Genomic DNA, 21,119 nt, shown 5'->3' with positions numbered 1-21,119 from the left:
TCCCTGATATTCTAATGCAGGCGATCTATGTTCAGGGGTAGTGTGGAGGGGAGATTCATGCCAGTGATTTATGTTCGAGGGTGGGACGGGGGTGCCCTCAATCAGATTGGGGCTATCCTAATGTCCACGGCAGTTTGGACACTTTGAGTTCTTGGTGCCCTTTAAAAATGGCGTCTGATTTCGGTGAAGCCCGGCTTGCTGCTGTGTTTAGGCCCTGCCCCTCCCAATGACGGCGCAAAACAAGCTCCCATTCAATAATATGGAAAATTGTGGCAAGATCTTGTCGGGAAAACTGCCTCCACCGGACTTCTGAGTGAAGCTGATACTGCTATTATTCTGACAAATTCCACCCACAGACTCTCTGCTTCCACTGCCTTTTGAGGAAGAGAGTTTCAGAGCCTCGCAGCACTCTGGCAGAAAACATTTCTCCCTTGTCTCTGGCTGAAATAGACAACCCATTATCTTTAAACAGTGACCTCTGGTTCTAAATTCTCCCACATCCACCCTGTCAATACCTCTCAGAATAATTTATGTTTTCATTGAGTCAGCTCTTACCGTTCTAAACATCAGCAGATATAAACCAAACCTGTCCAATCTTTCCTCAGAAGACAACCCACCCATTGAGGTAATATTCTCGTCAACCTTCTCTGAACAATTTCTAAAGTGTTTACACCTTTCCTTAAATGAGGAGACCGATACTGCAGACAGTACTCCAGATGTGACTCCTCAATGCCCTGTACAACTGAAGCTAAACCTCCCTACTTTTATATTCTTTGAATAAACAATTTAAAAGCATTCTTAATTACTTGCTGCCCTTGCTTTTTGTGATGCATGCATTAGGACACCCTGATCCCGTGGCACCTCAGAGCTCCTCATTCTCCTCACCATTTAAATAATGAGGTTCTCTTGCATTCTTTTCCCTACGTTATATTCCATTTGCCAGATTTTTGTCCACTCACTTAACCTATCTGTGTCCCTTTGTAGCCTCCTTACGTCTCCGTCAGATCTTTCTTTCCTATCTGCCTTTGGGTCATCAGCAAATTTAGCAACCATGGGAGGGATTCTCCAAAACGGCGGCTAAGTGTTAACCCTGGCTTAAACACTGGAGCGTTTCACACTGGCGCCAACAGGCCGCCTGCCCAGCGATTCACTTACCTGAAGGGGTCCAGCAGGGCGCCGGAATGCTCCACGCAGCTCCAGCTGCTGATAGGGGACCCTGCACTTCCGACCGGGGGTCCGTGCAACATGGCAGACCTACACAGCGGACCAGCCCCCACAAGAGAGCCCACCCCCTGAGATCACATGTGCCCATCGATCGATGGCCCCTAATTGCGCCGCCCCCCACCAGGGTGGCCGTGGACTCAGCCCGCAGCCGCCACTCCGAGTACCCGCCGGGTGGAACCATGTTCGAACCATGCCAGCGAGAACTCAGCCAGCTGCCGACAGAGAATCACCGCGGGGGCCTCTTTCAATGACCCCCGACCGGCGCCTCGTCGCCCGCGCACGTGCGATTGGTGGCGATTGTCTAGTGACCGGAGAATCGCAGGAGCGACGTCGTGCTGAATTTCGGCATGAATGCTCATTCTCCACCCCTGCGCCGAGTGCGATTGTGGCACGGAGACTCGGACAATTCCCGCCCCATATCTTTCATCCATGTCATTTAGATAAATTGTGCGGGTTGGATGGCATCCCGGGTCACTGTCCGTCTGGAGTTTGCACAGTCTCCCCTTGTCTGTGTGGGTCTCACCCCCACAACCCAAACAGAGGTGCAGGGTAGGTGAATTGGCCATGTTAAATTGCCCCTTAACTGGAAAAAAAAGGAATTACATTTATTTTTTAAAAATTATATAAATTGTAAAAGGTTGTCGCCCTGCACTGATACCTGCTGCACCCACTTGTTACATCTTGCCAGCAACCAGATTATGACACATTGATGCCTATTCTTTGTTTCTTGTTAGCTCTACAATCTTCAATCCTTGCCAACATATTACCTCCTACACCATGAGCTTTTATTTTCCGTAATAACCTTACATGTGGCACCTTATCAAATGGCTTCTGGAAATCTAATTACAGTCCATCCACTAGTTCCCCTTTACCCAGAACACATGTTATTTCTTCAAAGAACTTTGGTGAACATTGGGTGGAATTCTCTGAAAATGGGACTATGTCCCCACGCCCGCGAGAAAATAGACGTGAATCACTCTGGACTTTCCTGGAGAAACTCCACAGTGATTCTCCATTTTGAAGGGGGTTAGAAGGGCCCTGGGGTGCTCCACAAAGCTCCGGCTGCCGATACAGGGCCCTGCAGTCTCGGCCGTGGGTCCTCGCATGCTCACGGTGGCCGCCTATTGCAGCGGCCCGAGCTACATGGCGGACCCCCACATTATAGCCCCTCAAACAAATTGCGCTCGCCTGCCAATCGGTGGCCCCCGATCAGAACCCTGGCCGTCCTGGAGGCCCCCCCCCACCCCCGGCAATGGATCCCCCACCACCACCAGGGCGGCCGTGGACTGGGTCCACAGCCGCTAATCCGAGTTCCCGCCGGTGGAACCATGTTAGAGCCACGCCAGCGGGAACGCGGGCAGCTGCCGGTGGTGAATCGCCACGGGGGCCTCTTTCAATGGCCCCAACCGGCGCCGCGTCGACCGTGCACGTGCGACTGGTGGCGATTCTCCAGTCCACGGAGAATCACGGGAAGGCGTTGGACCTGATCGCGGGTCTGATGCTCTATTCTCCGCCCCCACGCTGAAAGCAATTTCGGTGCGGAGGCTCGGAGAATCCCGCCCATTGTTTCCCTTTCATAAAACCATGTTGATTTTGCCTGATTACCATATCTAAGTGCCCTGCTATAATGCCTTTAATAATAGCTGCTGACATTTTCACAATGACAGGTGTTAAGCTAACTGCCCTGTAGTTTCTTGCCTTCTGTCTCTCTCCCTTTTTGAATAAAGGAACTACATTTGCTATTTTCCAATCAACAGGAACCTTTCCCGAATCTAGAGGGGCGGGATTCTCCATTGGCTAATGCTGAAATAGGGAATTACACTTGGGCTGAATATAGGGTCCAACACCAAATTCGCGGCGAGTGCAGAAAATGAACGCCAAATCGCAATTCTCCGTCACCTCGACAGCGGTGTCAATGCGGTCCACAACACACGGACAATAAACACCATTGGCATATCATTAGCCGGCCCAACCTAGTATTCTCTGGAGCCTCCACGATGCTCCGCCTCTGATGGGCCAGATTCCCGACGGCGGGGTTGACTTGTGCTTTTAAAAATAGTGAAGCTGGCGTCGTGGCTGCTGAGGGAGAGGGAAGGAGTACGGAAAGTGTCCAACATCACCATGGTTTGCTTACAGTTGTGCTGCTGGCCGGGGGGCTTCTGCCAGGGCTGGGGAGAGTAGTGGGCAGTGGCTAGACATTTGGCTGTGGAATCGAGGTGGACGGACACGTAACACCATTGCCGCAGCTGGAAAGGCAGCCCTGCAGCTGCACACGACGCTAACAGCCCGCTGTGAACTTAGGACCATGGGTGGTATAGGTGCCTCCCCAGGCCATCAGCTAGGTACCCTCTGGCACCAGCCGACCCATCGGCTGTATGGGTGAGCCCCAGTATAACCAGTGCCATCTTATTGGAAGGGATGGTGTGTGTGGGGAGTGAAGTATATATATGTGGCTGCAGCTTGTCAGCCTCCCGAGTGTCAATCACGCACCCGGCTAATCCTGCAACGTTTTTCATTGGAACCAATTATGTTCCACGTAGCCCCTCCACAGTTGCTGAATCAACCCAGGGTCACCGCCAGTGTTGCTGTCGCGAAAGTCCATGACTCCTGCGTCAACACTTATTCTCAAAAACTGAAAATCTCGCCCAGCGAACTTTGTAAAATTAAAACAACCTTCAATGATCTCACTGCTCCAGAATCAGCACCTCTCACTTTGTGCTCTAAGATGCAAACTATACAGAGCAAAACTCTTCAGTGACCAGGTTGCATGAATGAAATCTCTTTCTACTCACAGCACATGAGTGTGATGGATTACCAGGCTCCCCGGTTCGGTGTGGAAACTGTGGACTCTGTATATCTGGGAGATCGAGAGAATGCGCTGGTCCTTGATGTGCCTTGTGGAACAGGACTAGTGGCTGATGGGGTAAGAGATGATTAAACTGCATTAAAATACACAAAGATATCAGTTTAAACCAGTGCAAACTGCTCTCACCATTCATTGTTCTGTTAATAAGTGAGAAGTTTCTAGAATGCCTACAGCTGGGATTTTCCAGCCTCACCATAACAGGAGTTGCCGCGGGAGGTTTGGTGATCCAGCCAGAAGTCACTTGGCATTCGGCAGGACTGGACAATCTGGCAGCTGGCGGTGCTGGAATATCCCAGCCTCTGTTTCCTGTATATATCAATGTTATTGTTGGTGTGATGGAGGGAGAGAAACTATGAAGTGTGAAGTTTTGGTGTGGATCAGGTGAGCACAGTGACAGGTCTTCTTCAAATGGATCCTCAGCATCATCTTCGAGGTGACCTGAGGCTGGGGATTATGTTGGATGTGCTGGTGTATCTGGGCCTACTGCTGCCTATAAGAGAGAAGAGATAGAGTCAGTTCATGAACAGGCTGAATACAACAACTGCGAATATCAGGATGTGATCCACTCATGCAGGGCTGGTTTGCACAGGCTTCTGGGAGAGGCCTATCTCGCCTTCCCCACAGGAGCAATCTCTGCCCTTCCCTGTTAAATCGGCAGCGCACCCCTGGAATTTGGAGAGATCCTGGAAGTCCACATTCCTTCTTCCAGTCTGGGATCTCTCCTCCCTGTTGTGAGCAAGCTTGGCCTCCATGAAGACAAGGGGATGGGATGTGACGAGATGTGAGGAGGAGAGGTTAGGAAGCTTGCACACCTTCTGTGTGTACTGAGCTCTCCCCAGTCAGGAATGAGGGTGGAGTTTGTGCAGAATGTGATGCTGGTGAGTAGACTTTCAATGCTAATATTCCCACCCCCACTGCTGATAATTTAAGAGATCGCTGAGCTGAATGATGCTTTGAGTGCATGACGACATTTTGAGAGTGTGTTTGATGTGAGCTGAATGATGACTTAGCCTAACAGTGCAGAAGTGATCACTGCACTGGATGCTGTTTCTCAGTTGGTTGCACATAGAGCTGACCTCCCTCGCAACCACCTCCCAGGTTAGTGCGGTGAAGTTGGTGGACCTCCTGGACCCATCCCTGGGATAGTGGGAATTCTGGTGTAGGTGCACACCACAAATAAGAGCCTCCAGAGAGTCATTGCTGAGTCTTGGCAATACCTTTCATTTACTTGGAGCCATCTCAGCCTTGGTTATCCATGTAGCTGGGCTGCTGAGAGATTTGTGTGCGTTCAGCTGGCATTTATAAATGGTGCCATGATCTCCGACCCCTTAGGTTACAGCAGGGTGGAAAAAACCTTCTGATTCGTAGGAAGCTGCTCACCAATGCATAATTAATGAGCTTCAAAATGTAAGATCGGGGGGAGATTTTCCGAGTTGCTGATCAGCAGGGGACCTGCATTAATCCCTAAGATCATAAACGAATAAGTTAAAGTTAAGTTTATTTTTCCTGAGACATGAAGGATTTTTATATTGTGGAAAAGGTAACTTCCAAAGATGGTTGAGAACAAAGGATATGGAGATGAAAGAGAAAATAAACGTATTTAAGGAAAGATTGAAGGCTACATGTGAGGAATGGCTTTGTGAGATCATAGAATCCTAATAGTGCAGAAGGAGACCATTTGGCCCATTGAGTCTGCACCGACCCTCTGAAAGAGCACCCTAACTAGCACCACTCCCATGTAAACCCGTACCACCACCTAACCTTTGAACACTTTGGGGCAATTTAATATGGTCAATACTCTTAATCTGCACAATTGGACTATGGGAGGAAATGGGAGCACCCGGAGGAAAACCACATAGACACAGGGGAAAAAGTGCAAACTCCAAACAGACAATTTCCCGAGGCTGGAATTGGACCCAGACCCCAGGCGTTGTGAGGCAGTAGTGCTAACCACTGTGCCGCCATGTTGCTGGGTTTTGAAGGAGGTAATTTGGCCTCGGGTTTGTGCTGGCATCTTGAAAAATATGCTATTCTGCGGCACACCTGTCAGGTAAGCAGTCTCCCCACCCCCAGCGAAGTGGCTGTTCGTTCCAGGAAGCAAGATCTTGTTACAACATCTTGGATTTCCATCATTTGAGTGAGATAGAAAGAGAATACCTGTGAAAAACCTTTCTTATAGCTACAGTGTACACCGTGTGGCCACAATCATTCTTATCTTTGGCCCAAATTGGATGTTCATAAAGCTGACCCTTCCTGAAGGTTCAAATTGAACATGTTACTTTTCCATTTTCAAAGTTTAAAGAAGAATTTAATTGGGCTAGAATATCCAGACCCAGAAGAGAGGCAGGATTAGGGAGACTGAGGGCAGACTCTTCTAACTTGTTGATAGCTGGCAGCTTGACGCTGCAGTGATAATTTCTTGAATGTACCCACTAGACCAGGCTCCTCTTTGGTCCTGTATGCAGACTCTCTGTATGGTGATGGTGGATGGGGGAGAGGAGTAGTGATGGGAGAAGGGATGGGAGGAGATGGAGCCATATACATTTCACCATAGGGCTCTCTGTAATACATTTCTCTGGGGGGTGACAGTGGGCCGGACCTGTACGTTGCCCTTGTGAAGACACTGGGCGGGATCGGTTTGCTTCTCTACACTGTTCTCCGTGCATAACGTCATGTCCGACACCCCTGTGGTTCCACCTGGCATGACCTGGTCCAATGCCCTTCCTTTCCGTAATTGTGACAGTTTCCATGTACTGGTTTCGGCTTCTGTGGGGCATTTGAATTAGGTAAAGCATTATTTGTTGACTGAAATGATAAATCCTTTGGCTGGAACCTGGTCTGGAAAGCAGGAATCTTAATCCATATCTTGGTCAATTTGAATACATCGATCTATTAATATCGCTTCTGTTGTTGATACTCGGTCCCACTCAGGAAACACCAATTTGAATGCATTAGGCAAATCCGTTCTCAAACCAGCAATAAAGGCAACCTTCAACTGCCCAAGAGTACTTGTGTCCCAAACCTCCTGTCCCTTCAGCCATTCTATTCCTGAGTGCTCTGTCCATACTTTCCAGAACCTTTCTTCATATTCTGATACTTCCTCTGTCTTCTTTTGAATACAAGTGGTAACCTTTGTCCAGTCAGTTTTTGGCAGGTTATATTTGAACAGCCATTGCTTAACTACAGCCCTTCCCTCTTCTAGCTGTTGTTCGTCATCCCCTCGTGCTTCTTTAACCTCTCGAGAAAGCTGTCCGTTATCATTAGGAATCATTACTGACAAAACTTTGACTTTGTCCAATGGGTGGAGATTGAAAATATGTCGGAATCGCTCAAGCCCTTCCCTTCACCGGAGTCACGCTAGGATTCAGAGGATTCCAACTCAGTTACAACTCGGATTCTGTGGCCGCTTTTGGTGATTTCTTTTTTTGAATGCTTATTATTTATTTGTTTTTACTTCGGAATGAAGTGAAGCTTCCGCGGAAGAGCTTTCGGTTACGGCTAACTTCTTTCTCATTGGGACGGTATGTCTTACTTTCGGAGCAGTCTGCATTACCTCACAAACTGGCAGAGGTAGAGGAAAAGGCTGGGCTTCTGTGATCAAATCTACTCTTTCGGGGATGGGCCTCAGTTGCCCATTGAGGGCCCATTGAACAGATGTTCCCCCAGGTCAGAAGTTCCTCCGGTATCCGACCTTTCAGTTCCCTATTCTGAATCAGAAGTCCTGATACTTCCATTTTAAGCTTCGCATTTTACAACTCTAGCTCTCTTTTTCCTAATCATAACTCATGTTTCGATTATTCGACTCATAGACTTCACGTTTAAGTCTCGCAACTTCTTGCTCGAAATTTTCTAGCTTTTTGAGCTTGAGTTTTTCTCTCTTTCGCTCTTCACCAACTGCCTGTAATTGCTCCTTTGTGTTTTTTATTTCACAATCATAGTAGGTACCTGCTATGCTCTCATTTATCCTTCGGAACTGGCTCATTACAATCAGGGACCATTTGGTCTGGTCTTTATTTATTAAACGGGTAGCTTTTCCCCAAACTTTCCGTAGATCATCAAGGGACCATTGTCCTTTGGAAGTCTCATACTTTAAACATTTCTGTTCAATCCTGATACAAAATGTTACAAACCTGAAAGTAAATTTAAGATTTGTGTTCGCATTCAGATTCAACTTTGAAAACAAGAGGAACAGTTTTAACGCATTCCTGGATTGTAGAAACGGGTCTATTTGCTTGACCTCGGTACAAGAATTAAATCACATACAGTTGGGCAGTCATTCTTGAAGTGTTGGATAGTGTAGGCTTGCACGAGGTGAACATATACCACCAACACTGAGGAAGGTTCAACTCTATTTCATTAACTAACTATTAACTAATCGACATACGAGAACTGAGGGTTTAAACGATGCTAGTTTAAACTAGAGACGTAAACCTGTCCAAACCAGTTGATTCTCTCAGCACGTGGTGTGAGTCTGTGCTGGGCTGGAGAGTTCTTGTTACACTCAGAGGCAGCACCCAGAATGAGCTGGAACCGTGGTGCCCTCTGCCTTTATCGTGTGTGTATTCTAACTGGTGATTGGCTGCGGTGTTTGTGCATGTTGATTGGTCCCAGTGTATGTCCATCAGTATGTGTTTGCACCATGATATACTGGTGTATATTATGACTCCCCCCCCTTTTAAAAAAATATTGATGTGAAAATGTGATAATAAATAGCGTGGGTGTGTGAAGAATGTACCTAACTAAGTGTGAGGTGCGAGGACATATGTACAAATCTAAATGTAGGAAACAAGGCTATGTACAAAGGAAGGTGCCTGGTGCAGATGATTAATATGCAGGAACTTGAACAAAAAACGATGCTATTTACAAACCACTGGAGAACGAATTTAACAAGGAAGGAAAAAAAAGCTCAGAAGGTCCACTTATTTGCAGAGTTCATAAGTTCAGTCTCTGAGGTGGACGATGAACTCTGGTTGACCGCCTCAAGGGTGGGTCAATAGCTGCATCCAGTTGAGCATGGGGACATGATCGAGGTTGGGGGTGAGAATCAATGGCACCATCGTCCTGAGGGTGCGGTTCATCAGTAATTGTGCAGGTGACAGCCCAGTGGAGAGTGGGGTGGAGCGATAGGCTAACAGAGCAAGATGGAAGTCAGAGCCAGCATCGGCAGCCTTGTAGAACAGCCTCTTGACTATATGAAACCCCTTTTCCGCCTTGCCATTGGACTGAGGGTACAGGGGACTGGACGTGATGTGCGCGAAGTTGTAGTGTCGGGCGAAGCTGGCCCATTCCTGGCTTGTGAAACAGGGGCCATTGTCCGACATTACCGTGAGCGGAATGCCATGCCGGGCGAACGTCTCCTTGCACGCCCGAATAACAGCCGAAGATGTGAGATCGTGCAATCTGATGACCTCCGGGTAGTTGGAGAAGCCATCAATGATAAGGACGTAGTCCCTGCCCAATGCGTGGAATAGGTCGATGCCCACCTTGGTCCAGGACCAGCTGGCACATGCTGTGCGGGATCACGATGCGATCCAACTTCAGGAGCACCCCGTCAACAGCCGCTAGGTCGTCACGGACATTGTAAAATTGTGGGCATTGGCCCTTGAGCCACCTGTCTGACATTAAACGCATCACACGCTGCAGAAGGGGGTCAGCCACTGCCTCGTGGCGAATTTGTACGAGGCGTGCATCCGATGCTGGCAAGTGGGAGGCTGCGAGTTGAACTTGAGCATCGATTTGGCAGATGAACCCTTCGTGATCGCACAGAGTGGTGACAGACCTGGAGAGGGCATCGGCAACGACACGGTCTGTGCCAGGGGTATAAACGAGTTGGAAGTCATACCTCCGTAGCTTGAGTAGAATGCTTTGAAGGCGAGGCCTCATGTCATTCAAGTCCTTTTTTATAATGTTGACAAGCGGACGATGGTCGGTTTCAACAGTGAACTGCGGAAGTCCATATACGTAGTCATGGAGCTTCACGACTCAGGTCAGAAGGCCGAGACACTCTTTCAATTTGCGCGTAGCGCTGTTCTGTGGGGGTCATTGCCCGTGGCGCATACGCAACCGGGTTCCATGACGAGGACTCGTCTCATTGCAAGAGCACGGCTCCAATCCCAGACTGACTGGCATTAGTGGAGATTTTAGTCTCTTTGTTCGGGTCGAGAAAGGCTAACACTGGGGCGGTGGAAAGCTTGGCCTTCAGTTCCCTCCACTCGAGCTCGTGAGCGGGGAGCCACTGGAAGTCCGTAGTTTTGCGAACCAGGTCTCTGAGGGCTGTGGTGTGTGAGGCGAGATTCGGGATGAACCTTCCGAGCAAATTCACCATGCCTAGGAACCGGAGGACCACTTTCTTGTCTTCAGGCGTTTTCATGGACGTGATTGCTGCAATCTTGTCCTCATCCGGACGCACCCCTAGGTGTGAGATGTGATCCCCCAGGAACTTAATGCTCGACTGGCTGAAGGGGCATTTGGCCCTCGTCGACATATACTTGGACACCGTCGATTCCCTCCATCATCTGCTCCATTATTCGATGGAAAACGTCGGACGTGGAGATGATGCTGAATGGCATTCGGTGGTAGCAGTATCTGCCAAAGGGCGTGTTGAATGTACACAGATTTCTGCTCGATTCATCCAGCTGGATTCGCCAGAAACCCTTTGAGGCGTCGAGTTTTGTGAAGAGTTTGGCGTGGGCCATCTCAGACGTGAGTTCCTCACGTTTCGGAACCGGGTAGTGCTCCCGCATGATGTTCTGATTAAGATCTTTAGGATTTATGCAGATCCTCAGCTCGCCGGACGGTTTCTTAACGCAGACCATGGAGCTTACCCAGTCGGTCGGTTCCGTGAATCTGGAAATAACCCCTTGGTCCTGGAGGTCTTGGAGCTGTTGCTTGAGGCGGTCTTTAAGGGGCGCTGGGATTCTGCCAGGTGCGTGTACCACAGCGTGGCATTGGGCTTGGGTAGAATCTTGTATGTATACGGGAGTGTGCCCATGCCCTTGAAGACATCGTGGTATCGCTGGATGATGGAGTCGAGTTGCGCCCTGAAGTCTGTGTCAGAAGATGCAGACACGTCGCTGGGAGAGAGAGAGTGAACCCTCTGCACTAAATGGAGCAGCTTACATGCCTGCGCACCAAGCAAGGAGGCTTTTGAGGCGGCAACAATTTCAAACAGGAGAACAGCTGTGTGAGTACGATGTGTCACCTCAAGTTGGCAGGATCCACTGGCAGCGGTGGCATTGCCATTGTAGTCAAGCAGTTGACACGCAGATGGCAGGATGGCAGGCTGGACACGGGGGCTGCGAAGATCAGGCGACGCAATGAGATTGGCGGAGCCGCCAGTGTCCAGGCGGAACCTGACTGGGGACCTGTTGACCGTAAGGTGGCACACCACTCATCATCCGGGTCGATGCTGTGAATGTGGATGGGTTTGGTGCCACGCTTGGGAGACATCCTGTTCATGGTTATGATGCCAACTTTGAATGGGGCCTGTGGGTCATCGCAGGCAAAGTCGGAAGAGAGATCTGCAGCAGGTTAGTTAATGGCAGGCTGAATAGTCCTGTCGTCTCTGCGGGGCTGGGTGGAGCTCCTAAAAGCAGCAGGCAGGGAGGACCTGCACAGAGTAGCAGGCAGGGAGGACCTGCACAGGGTAGCAGGCAGGGAGGACCTGCACAGAGTAGCAGGCAGGGAGGACCTGCACAGAGCAGCAGGCAGGGAGGACCTGCACAGAGTAGCAGGCAGGAAGGACCTTCACAGAGTAGCAGGCAGGGAGGACCTGCACAGAGTAGCAGGCAGGGAGGACCTGCACAGAGCAGCAGGCAGGGAGGACCTGCACAGAGTAGCAGGCAGGGAGGACCTGCACAGAGTAGCAGGCAGGGAGGACCTGCACAGAGTAGCAGGGAGGACCTGCACAGAGTAGCAGGCAGGGAGGACCTGCACAGAGTAGCAGGCAGGGAGGACCTCCCAAAAGCAGCAGGCAGGGAGGACCTGCACAGAGTAGCAGGCAGGGAGGACCTACACAGAGTAGCAGGCAGGGTGGACCTACACAGAGTAGCAGGCAGGGTGGACCTACACAGAGTAGCATAGTGGCCGAGTTTGCCACACTGCAGGCAGCGTCGGATCTTCGCGGGACATTGCCACTTTAAGTGGGCGGAGCCACAGTTGCCGCAAGCCGGTGCGTCGGCACGTTCGTTACGCCACCGCGCATGCGCGGGGCGGTCCAGTGCGTGCCTGCGCGAAACGGTCCGCGGCGTCACCACATTCGTTGCGTGTCAGCGCAGGAGTCCGCGAAAAGCACACAAAATGGTCGCCATCGTCCAGATCCAGACCCTGGAAAGATTTTATTATTTGGACCGGTTCTGCTTCGTAGGGAGCTTGCCACGCCGTTTCAGCGGCCTGGATGTGGGAGAAGCGCGTGGAGACGTGTTCATGGAGCACAAAGGTCTCAATGGCCATGGACAGGGTGAGCTGCTTCACTTTTAGTAGCTGCTGGCGCAGGGGCTCAGATTGGACACCAAAAACTATCTGGTCACGGATCGTGGAGTCAGAGGTGGACCTGTAGTTGCAGGACTGCGCAAGGACGCGGAGGTGGGTGGTAAAGGACTGGAAAGGCTCGTCCTTACCCTGAATTCGCTGCTGAAACATGCATCTCTCGAAGCACTCATTCACATCGGCCTCGCAGTGGCTGTTGAACTTTAAGAGGACTATTTTGAACTTCGATTTGTCCTCCCCCTCAGCGAAGATGAGCGAGTTGAAGATGTAGAGAGCATGGTCCCCGGCTGTGGAAAGGAAGAGAGCAATCTTCCGTGCGTCCGAGGCAGCTTCCAGGGCCTTGAGGTACAGCTGGAAGCGCTGTTTAAACATTTTCCAATTTGAGCCCAGGTTCCCGGCAAAGCGGAGGGACGGCGGCAGGCGAACGGATTCCATTCTGCAAGTTAGCCTGAGACTGGTGGAAGGCTGATCACTGGTAGGTAGTGTCGTATTCAATATTTTCCCCGCTTCCGGACTGTGATAGAAAGGTGCAAACATGATTCATTAGGTAAGCAAAACTGAACTTTATTTACGAATTATAACTGACTGCTAGCAGTCTGGCTGAGACTTGAAGTCGGAAGGCAGTCAAATACAAACTGCTGAGTTTGTCCCAAGTCTGCGATATTACAGAAGAATAAGGCGATTTTTATACATTATAGGATCAAGATAACATGAATACAACTTGGTCAGGAATTTGATCGAAAGTAAAACATAAGTAATAATCGCTACAATGGCGTCACCTTGCTGACCTTTAGGGGAATGGAGTTTCATATCATTATCCTGTCTTTGTTTTAAGAAAGGAACAAATTTGTTTACGAACAGGAAGAGACAGTTTTTCAGCTTGGTATTTATTGAGACTGCTTCTAGGTTCATGACGAACAAGCCTTATCTAGAATTTCAGAGTCACCCAGTTCTCAGGTCATGTTGACCTCGGCTGTATCTGTGTATTTTGTATCTGTGTCTTAGGTTTAAATTCAATTGTACCAAGAAGACTTGACTAGTTTTCCCATCATGCCATTATTTGCTTCACACAATACCGCACTAGGTCTCAGAAGTACTAACATCCCTCAACTACTGGTACCATGAAGTGTTGGATAGTGTAGGCTTGCGCGAGGTGAACATATACCACCAACACTGAGGAAGGATCAACTCTATTTTATTAACTAACTATTAACTAATCGACATACGAGAACTGAGGGTTTAAACAATGCTAATTTAAACTAGAGACCTAAGCCTGTCCGAACCAATTGAATCTCTCAGCACGTATTGTGAGTCTGTGCTGGACTTGATGAGTTCTTGTTCTACTGAGAGGCAGCACCCAGAATGAGGGGGAACCGTGGTGCCCTCTGCCTTCATAGTATGTGTATTCTAACTGGCGATTGGCTGCGGTGTTTGTGCATGTTGATTGGTGTCTGTGTGTGTCCATCAATGTGTGTCTGCACCATGATATACTGGTGTATATTATGACAATTCTTATAAGTACCAGAGAGAAATTAAAACCGATTATTTTTTCCATCACTTGTAACGGGCTCCCTCTTTTTAACTCCACTCGCTGGCTTATTTTGGGTTTGGTTCTCTGTTACCCAAACCCATCAATGCCCGAGTGATTCTCTCTCTTGCCGGTGGAACAACGGCCACCTTGCGCCTACTTCACTAGAGTAGCGCCCCCCCAAGAGAGAGAAAAGGAAACTGCTGCCTATCCACTACCTGGCAGCCTTTCCTGAGTGGACGGGTTCGAATCGCCCAGAGTACCCTCGGTTCTCGACTCCGGAATTATGGTAAGGGATATTTAAATTGTGACCCGACCAGAGATAACTGATGAGAAAATGAAAGAGCAAGATGGACTCCAATCGAGTTCAAATCATATATCTTTTATTAAACACCAAGATTAAACCTCATCACCACCAGAAAACAACATATAGGTATCTTATACTCTATAACTATGACTATGGGAATAAAACTGCGGACACAACGTAAATTCGAACTTTAAACAGTATTAGCAATGTATTACACTAAGAAAGGTTCATGCACCCACCATTCCCACAAAGCCTCAACTGCTGTGTTACCCTCGGGAACTTCACGAATTACTAGGAAATACTCACAATCCTGGATTATAAATTACTCAGTTGAGTCGACCTTGACCTTCTGGGCTGGCTGCGTGCTGTAAAAACTGCTGTCTGTAACTCGGTTCAGGATAGTCCGAAGAGAAAGAGTTGCCACGCGGGTCCGAAGAGACAAGAAGGCAAAATGGCTGCCAAGCCACACTTTTTAAAGTCCAGATTTCAAAAGGTCCCGTGAGCTCCGCCCCCACCAGCAATTGCAAGAACAATGGTCCTGGATTGCTATCAGCCTCAGTGATAGCACAGCCTATTGAAAATCACAAATGGCTGAGACTGCCCTGTCCAGTATGAATGGGCCCCATCGATGTTCCTAATCACTTTACCGGGGCTTACAGATTGCTTTCCCATCATGGAGATGGGATTCTCCTTACTGCTGGATAGCCCCATTATCGAGTCTATTGTTGGTATTGATCTTCCAATCTCGATGCGGGTCTGGTCTGGTGATGTCATCTGCTTCCTTTGTGTTTCAGTTAATCTAATCAGCAGCCTGCCTGGGCTCTGACCGTTTGTGGATTCGACTGGGGGCTGAGCCTGCTGGGAGAAACAGCCAGTTTTCTGCAGCCAAACTTGGCCACTTCTACCATTTAAAATGACCAATGTACGTTTTACAGTCCTTATAGGTGTTGGTGTTGCCCGAAAAACTTCCACACTGAATAGGTGCCTTACATTCTCGACAAACTATTTTCTCCTCTTTCCCCCATTCTTTAATTTATTTCATCATGCGGCTCCAAATAGATTTTTCAATGCATTTTTAAAAAACAGACTCTGTCATAATATACACCAGTATATTGGTGCAGACACACACTGATGGACACACACAGGGACCAATCAACATGCACAAACACTGCAGCCAATCACCAGTTAGAATACACACACTATAAAGACAGAGGGCACCACGGTTCCCACTCATTCTGGGTGCTGCCTCTGAGTGTAACAAGAACTCATCCAGCCCAGCACAGACTCACAACACGTGCTGAGAGAATCAATTGGTTCGGACAAGGCTTCAGTCTTTCGTTTAAGTTAGCATCATTTAGACCCACAGTCATTGTGCGTTAGTTAGTTAGAAATAGTTAATAAAATTGAGTTGAACCTTCATCAGTGTTGGAAGTGTCTGTTTATCTCTCAAGCCTACACTAGCCAACACTTCAGACTCTTCAAGTAACGGCAAGTTCCAAAGATCTGCTCGGACTTGGGGAAAAGCTAGACAAAGATGCTCTGTGAAAATTCTGGGTCAAGTTTAGTTGCTCACTAGCACGGGGTTGCATCACAGGGAGTCTCTGTGAAGCTGCCTCTCATTCCCCAGTCGAGTGGAAACTTGCCTTTCACTGTGAACTGTTCTTGAATCTGACGAGTGTTTCCAGTCCAGCAGCTTTATCTTAATCCTACACCCTGAGGTGGAATATTTACCCGTGGGAGTTTTAATATGTAGGTGAAGAAATATCCTGTTGTAGCTCAGACTTTGTTTCACTGTAGGATCTCTTATTTTATCTCCTAATAAGAGATGATTGTCCGGTTGATTGGAGGTGTCAAAATGCAACTTTATTTCTGATTATTGTTGTGTCTAAACATCTTTATCTCTTTAACCCATATACGATAGACAAATGGCCACAATTTGTTTTGCACAATAAGACTTTTATTCACAAATCGTTAACAGTAGTCAATCACACACACATCAAGGTGAACTCTAAGCTAATACACACAAGAAAAATCTAAACTCAACTTCCAAGGGACTGCCAAGTACCAGGCAGATATGGCCTTATCTGGGGTCCGTTGTCTGGCAGTGTTAGAAGTCTGTTGCTGGTCGTCTTTGTCCTTCGTTCTGGTCCTTCCATCAATGGCATGAATGGTCTTTCTCTCGTCTGGTGAAGGGTTACCGTTGTTGGTGGCCGTTGAAAGCTGCAGTCGAGAGAGCGAGTGGTGGACTGCGCAGCATCTTTTATTCACAAGATTTTTCGCGCCCTCTTGGGTGATCCCAGGTGAATACCCAATCCATCGATGAGATCTCGATTACCCTAATCGATAATGTCCAATTACGATCCACTACCTTGATGGCGGGGCACATCCGTAGTGTCCGAGCCATGTAGGCCTTCCCAAATAAGGAAACAGTCGCCACCGTGTCTGCCATTTAACCCGATTTCCATTTAAGCCTATTGTCGCGGGATAGCCTTTCAATGTCCTTTTTCCTGGGATGTTAGAAACGTATGAGCTGCAGGTTTTTGTTTATTTTCAAGCTGCAGCCTGCCTGTCCCTGAACTTGTCCAGTTTTCCCAGTGTCCTTTGCTGGACGCCATTTTAGGTGGCCATATTATTCACTTCAATACACTTGCATATGAACGAAATCAAAACTTAGAAACAAAATAGCAAACAATACATGAGTTGATCAAATATATGGCAAAGGAAATAATTGATCATAAAAGCACAAAGAAATAACTTTTAAAATAAACGAATAGGATGATTCATGAATTCAGAAAGGCAGGAAGTCAGGAAGCCGACCTCGGCCAAGAGGTCTTACTTTAAGGGAATCCTTATCGGTGGTCTAATCCTTCATTTACTCTCATTAGTTTCTAATTCTCAGCTGAGACCTCCTGATTGATTCAAACAGAGGTCTGCTACTTTGGCGATGATTTATTAATCAAACATTGGCCATTACATAAGATTGACTGATATCCATCAAGATAATTCAGTGTCAGGGCAGCAAGGTGGTGCAAGTGGTTAATACGGTTGCCTCGTGATGCCGAGGTCCCAGGTTCGATCCCAGCTCTGGGTCACTGTCTGTGTGGAGTTTGCACATTCTCCCCGTATTTGCATGGGTTTTTCCCCCAGAACCCAAAAGATGTGCAGTGTAGGTGGATTGGCCAAAGTAAATTGCCCCTTAAAATTCTCTTTTTATATGTAAATTTAGAATATCCAATTTATTTTTTCCAATGTCTACATGCTCAGTCTCATGAGAATAGGATTCTCACCCACTGCTGGGCATAGACCTTGCTGTAACTAATTTAGTTGATAGATTCTTATTGCGGAGTGCACTGAAATACAATAGTCTATTCATTATATGGATCATTAGTTGAAGCAATGTCTAAATTTCTACAGACAAAACCCGAACGGTCAATAGTTAATTTGTTGTCTGAAAAAATGATTATCTTTTCACAGTCTTGGCATGTTGAATAATTCCACTCTTTAGCTGTGTACTCAATCAGTACCTAAAAACATTAATAAATAAATGAATCAATAAATCAATAATCTATCAGTCACATTCACAAGCAGACTGACCATCCTCCAAATTCTCCGTTGGCCGACGCTGAACTTGGGAAAGACAATTGGCTGGAGAATCGGTCGTGAGACCAAAATTGTCGTCGGTGCCAGGCACCAGTCAGAATGCTATGCTCCGGTGACTCAACTGTAACATTGGGTGGCACGGGGAGGAGCTGGGGGGAGGGGCTGGAGGGGAGAGGTGGGTTTGGGGAGGGTGCCGGAGAGGAGGGGGGGCGGGCGGTTGGGGAGGGTGCATGATGGAGAATGCGCGTGCCGGAGAGGAGGGTGGGGGGTTGTTTAGGGTGCGTGCCGGGGAGGAGGGGGCGAGGGTTTTGGGGATGGTGCATGCCGGGGGGGGGATGTCCGCCTAGACATGTGCCAGCTAGCAACAGTCGCGACCATGCAGCCCATGGCATCTGGCTGCGGGCAATGGTGTATGGGCAATGGTGACATGTCGTCTATCCTGCCCACCCCCACCCCTCACCACCTGCAGGCAGTCATGTTTGTTCATCACCCAGCAACGTTGGTCGCCGTGGCGGGAGCCGCTCTTCTACATGTTGCCCTGGAGGAGCTGGAACAGGAGCGTGCCAGGGAGGCGGCGGAGGCTGCCGCAGAGGAGCCTGTCACAAGAAGGCAGGTGGCAGCCGCCCAGGCTGGAGGGCCACCCGCACGACAGGACGAGGAGGAGGAGGAGGGGGTGGTGGTGGTGCCACGGCAACGGAAACGCCCGATGAGGCCCCGTGTGTACCAGCCCCGCTCATCGTACCAGGACCTCACGGGCCGGGCATACAGGAGGAGACTCCGCATGAGCCGGAAAACCGTGGCACACATCTGCCACCTGATGGTACACCTGGCACCGCGTGGCACTGGGGGAGGACACCCTCTCCCAGTGGCCGTCAAGGTTACGGTGGCCCAGAACCTCTATGCTACGGGGTCATTCCAGTCGCCGAGTGGGGACCTGTCCGGCATCTTACAGGTATCCGTGCACAGGTGCATCCGTGCAGTGACCGACACCCTATATGCCATTGCGGACCCCAACATCCAGCTCCCTGTGTCCTTGGCCAGCCAGGATGCCCAGGCAGCGGGCTTCGCTGCCGTAGCCAAGCTGCCCATGGTCCAGGGGGCGATCGATGGGATGCACGTCGCTCTGCGGCCACCTGCGGATAACAGTGCCGTGTTCACGAATAGGAAGGGGACCTATTCCATTAACGTGCAGATGGTCTGTGACCACCGCATGAGGATCCTGCACGTCTGCGCCCGTTACTCGGGCAGTGTACGTGACTCATTCGTATTGGCGTAATCTTTCATTCCCACCATGTTCGAGGGACACCCCTCCATCCTCACCCCCCTCTGGCTGAGTGGCTTGTTGCTGGGCGACAAGGGTTACCTGTTGCAGTCGTGGCTGATGACGCCTATACGGACGCCACAGACTGACGCGGAGAACTGCTACAACGATGCCCATGCAGCGACCAGGGGTGATATCGAAAGATGCTTTGGGCTGTTGAATATGCGCTTCAGGTGCCTGGACCACTCTAGAGGGGCCCTCCAGTACCTGCCAGATGGGGTCGGCTGCATCGTTGCGGTCTGCTGCGCCCTGCACAACATAGCCCAGCAGAGGGGTGATGTGCTGCAGGCAGAGGGGAGGGGAGGAGCAGCGACGAGGTGCAGACCTCCCCAGATGAGGAGGATGGGGGCAATGGTCAGGACAGACGGGCTGGACATGGACGGGAGGCTGCCCACCATTACCGGCTGGGCCAGCGGGCATGGGACAGGCTGATAGCCGCCCGGTTCACGGACTGGGGGGGTTGGAATCGCTGAGTATGGGCACAGACCACACACCATGGCACCAGCCTACCGCCCTCACCCCACACACCCAACACTAACCACCCGCACCCCATCCACCCAACACCAACCACCCTCACCCAGCCCACCCAACATCAACATCCCTCACCCCACCCACCCAACACCAACCACCCTCACCCCACCCACCCACCACCAACCACCCTCACCCAGCCCACCCAACACCAACCACCCTCACCCTGTCCACCCAACACCAACCACCCTCACCCCACCCACCCACCACCAACCACCCTCACCCCACCCACACAACACCAACCACCCTCACCCCACCCACCCAACACCAACCCCCCTCACCCCACCCACCCAACACCAACCCCCCTCACCCCACCCACCCACCACCAACCACCCTCACCCAGCCCACCCAACACCAACCACCCTCACCCCACCCACCCAACACCAACCACCCTCAACCCCCCCACCCACCCACCCACCACCAAACACCCTCACCCCACCCACCCACCACCAACCACCCTCACCCAGCGCACCCAACACCAACCACCCTCACCCCGCCCACCCAACACCAACCACCCTCAACCCCCCACCCACCCACCACCAACCACCCTCACCCCACCCACCCAATACCAACCACCCTCACCCCACCCACCCAACACCAACCACCCTCACTCCGCCCACCCAACACCAACCACCCTCAACCCCCCACCCACCCAACACCAACCACCCTCACTTCGCCCACCCAACACCAACCACCCTCACTCCGCCCACCCAACACCAACCACCCTCACCCCACCCGCATGCACACCACCCCTCCATTGCACATCCACCTGCGGCACAACCAGCCGGGTTCATACGGTCGCCGGTGGAAGCGTGTCTATTGCAGGCCATGGAGGATGATGACAACCTGCCCTGCGATAAGCTCTGGGCTCTACATCGTTGGACAATGTCTGTCCCATGGCCACAGTACCACCCTTCACCTGGACAGTCCCTACATGTGGCCGCCTGGGGGGAATGGTGAAGGCGACTCGGGGGGAGGAGGGGCACACTCACCTGAGGTTTCACCTGACGTTCTGTCACCCCTCACACACCCACTGGCACTCACCTCACACCACACCCCCCGCACGCATTGTACAGAGCACAAAGGCAGCTTCTGTAGGTGTGAAAGTGATTTTAATAACAAACAGTTCATACACGTGCCCTAGCCCCAGAACTAATCTGTGCCCTGCACCCGTGCCAACTTACTCGTGTCTAATTGTTTGGCCTTCCGGGCCCTGTGACTACGTCTAGGTGGTTCCCCAGATGGTGCAGCAGAGCTG

The 21,119-nt window shown here is 50.1% G+C and overlaps 1 protein-coding gene across 4 annotated transcripts in view; it reads left to right on the top strand.

Moving 5' to 3' along the window:
- The window catches only part of LOC119978879 (methyltransferase-like protein 27), a 62,415-nt gene that overhangs the window by 14,028 nt on the left and 27,268 nt on the right, over window positions 1–21,119 (top strand). For all 4 annotated transcript variants that reach the window (XM_038820790.1, XM_038820791.1, XM_038820789.1 and 1 more), the window contains one exon: window positions 4,019–4,147. In XM_038820790.1, coding sequence (XP_038676718.1) covers window positions 4,019–4,147 — 129 coding nt within the window. The remainder of the gene's footprint in view (window positions 1–4,018; window positions 4,148–21,119) is intronic.

Source organism: Scyliorhinus canicula, chromosome 15 (assembly GCF_902713615.1).
Source record: "Scyliorhinus canicula chromosome 15, sScyCan1.1, whole genome shotgun sequence".
Classification (NCBI taxonomy): Eukaryota; Metazoa; Chordata; class Chondrichthyes; order Carcharhiniformes; family Scyliorhinidae; genus Scyliorhinus; species Scyliorhinus canicula.
The sequence above is the reverse complement of the archived record's forward strand: the minus strand, read 5'-3'. Positions and strand labels throughout refer to the sequence as shown.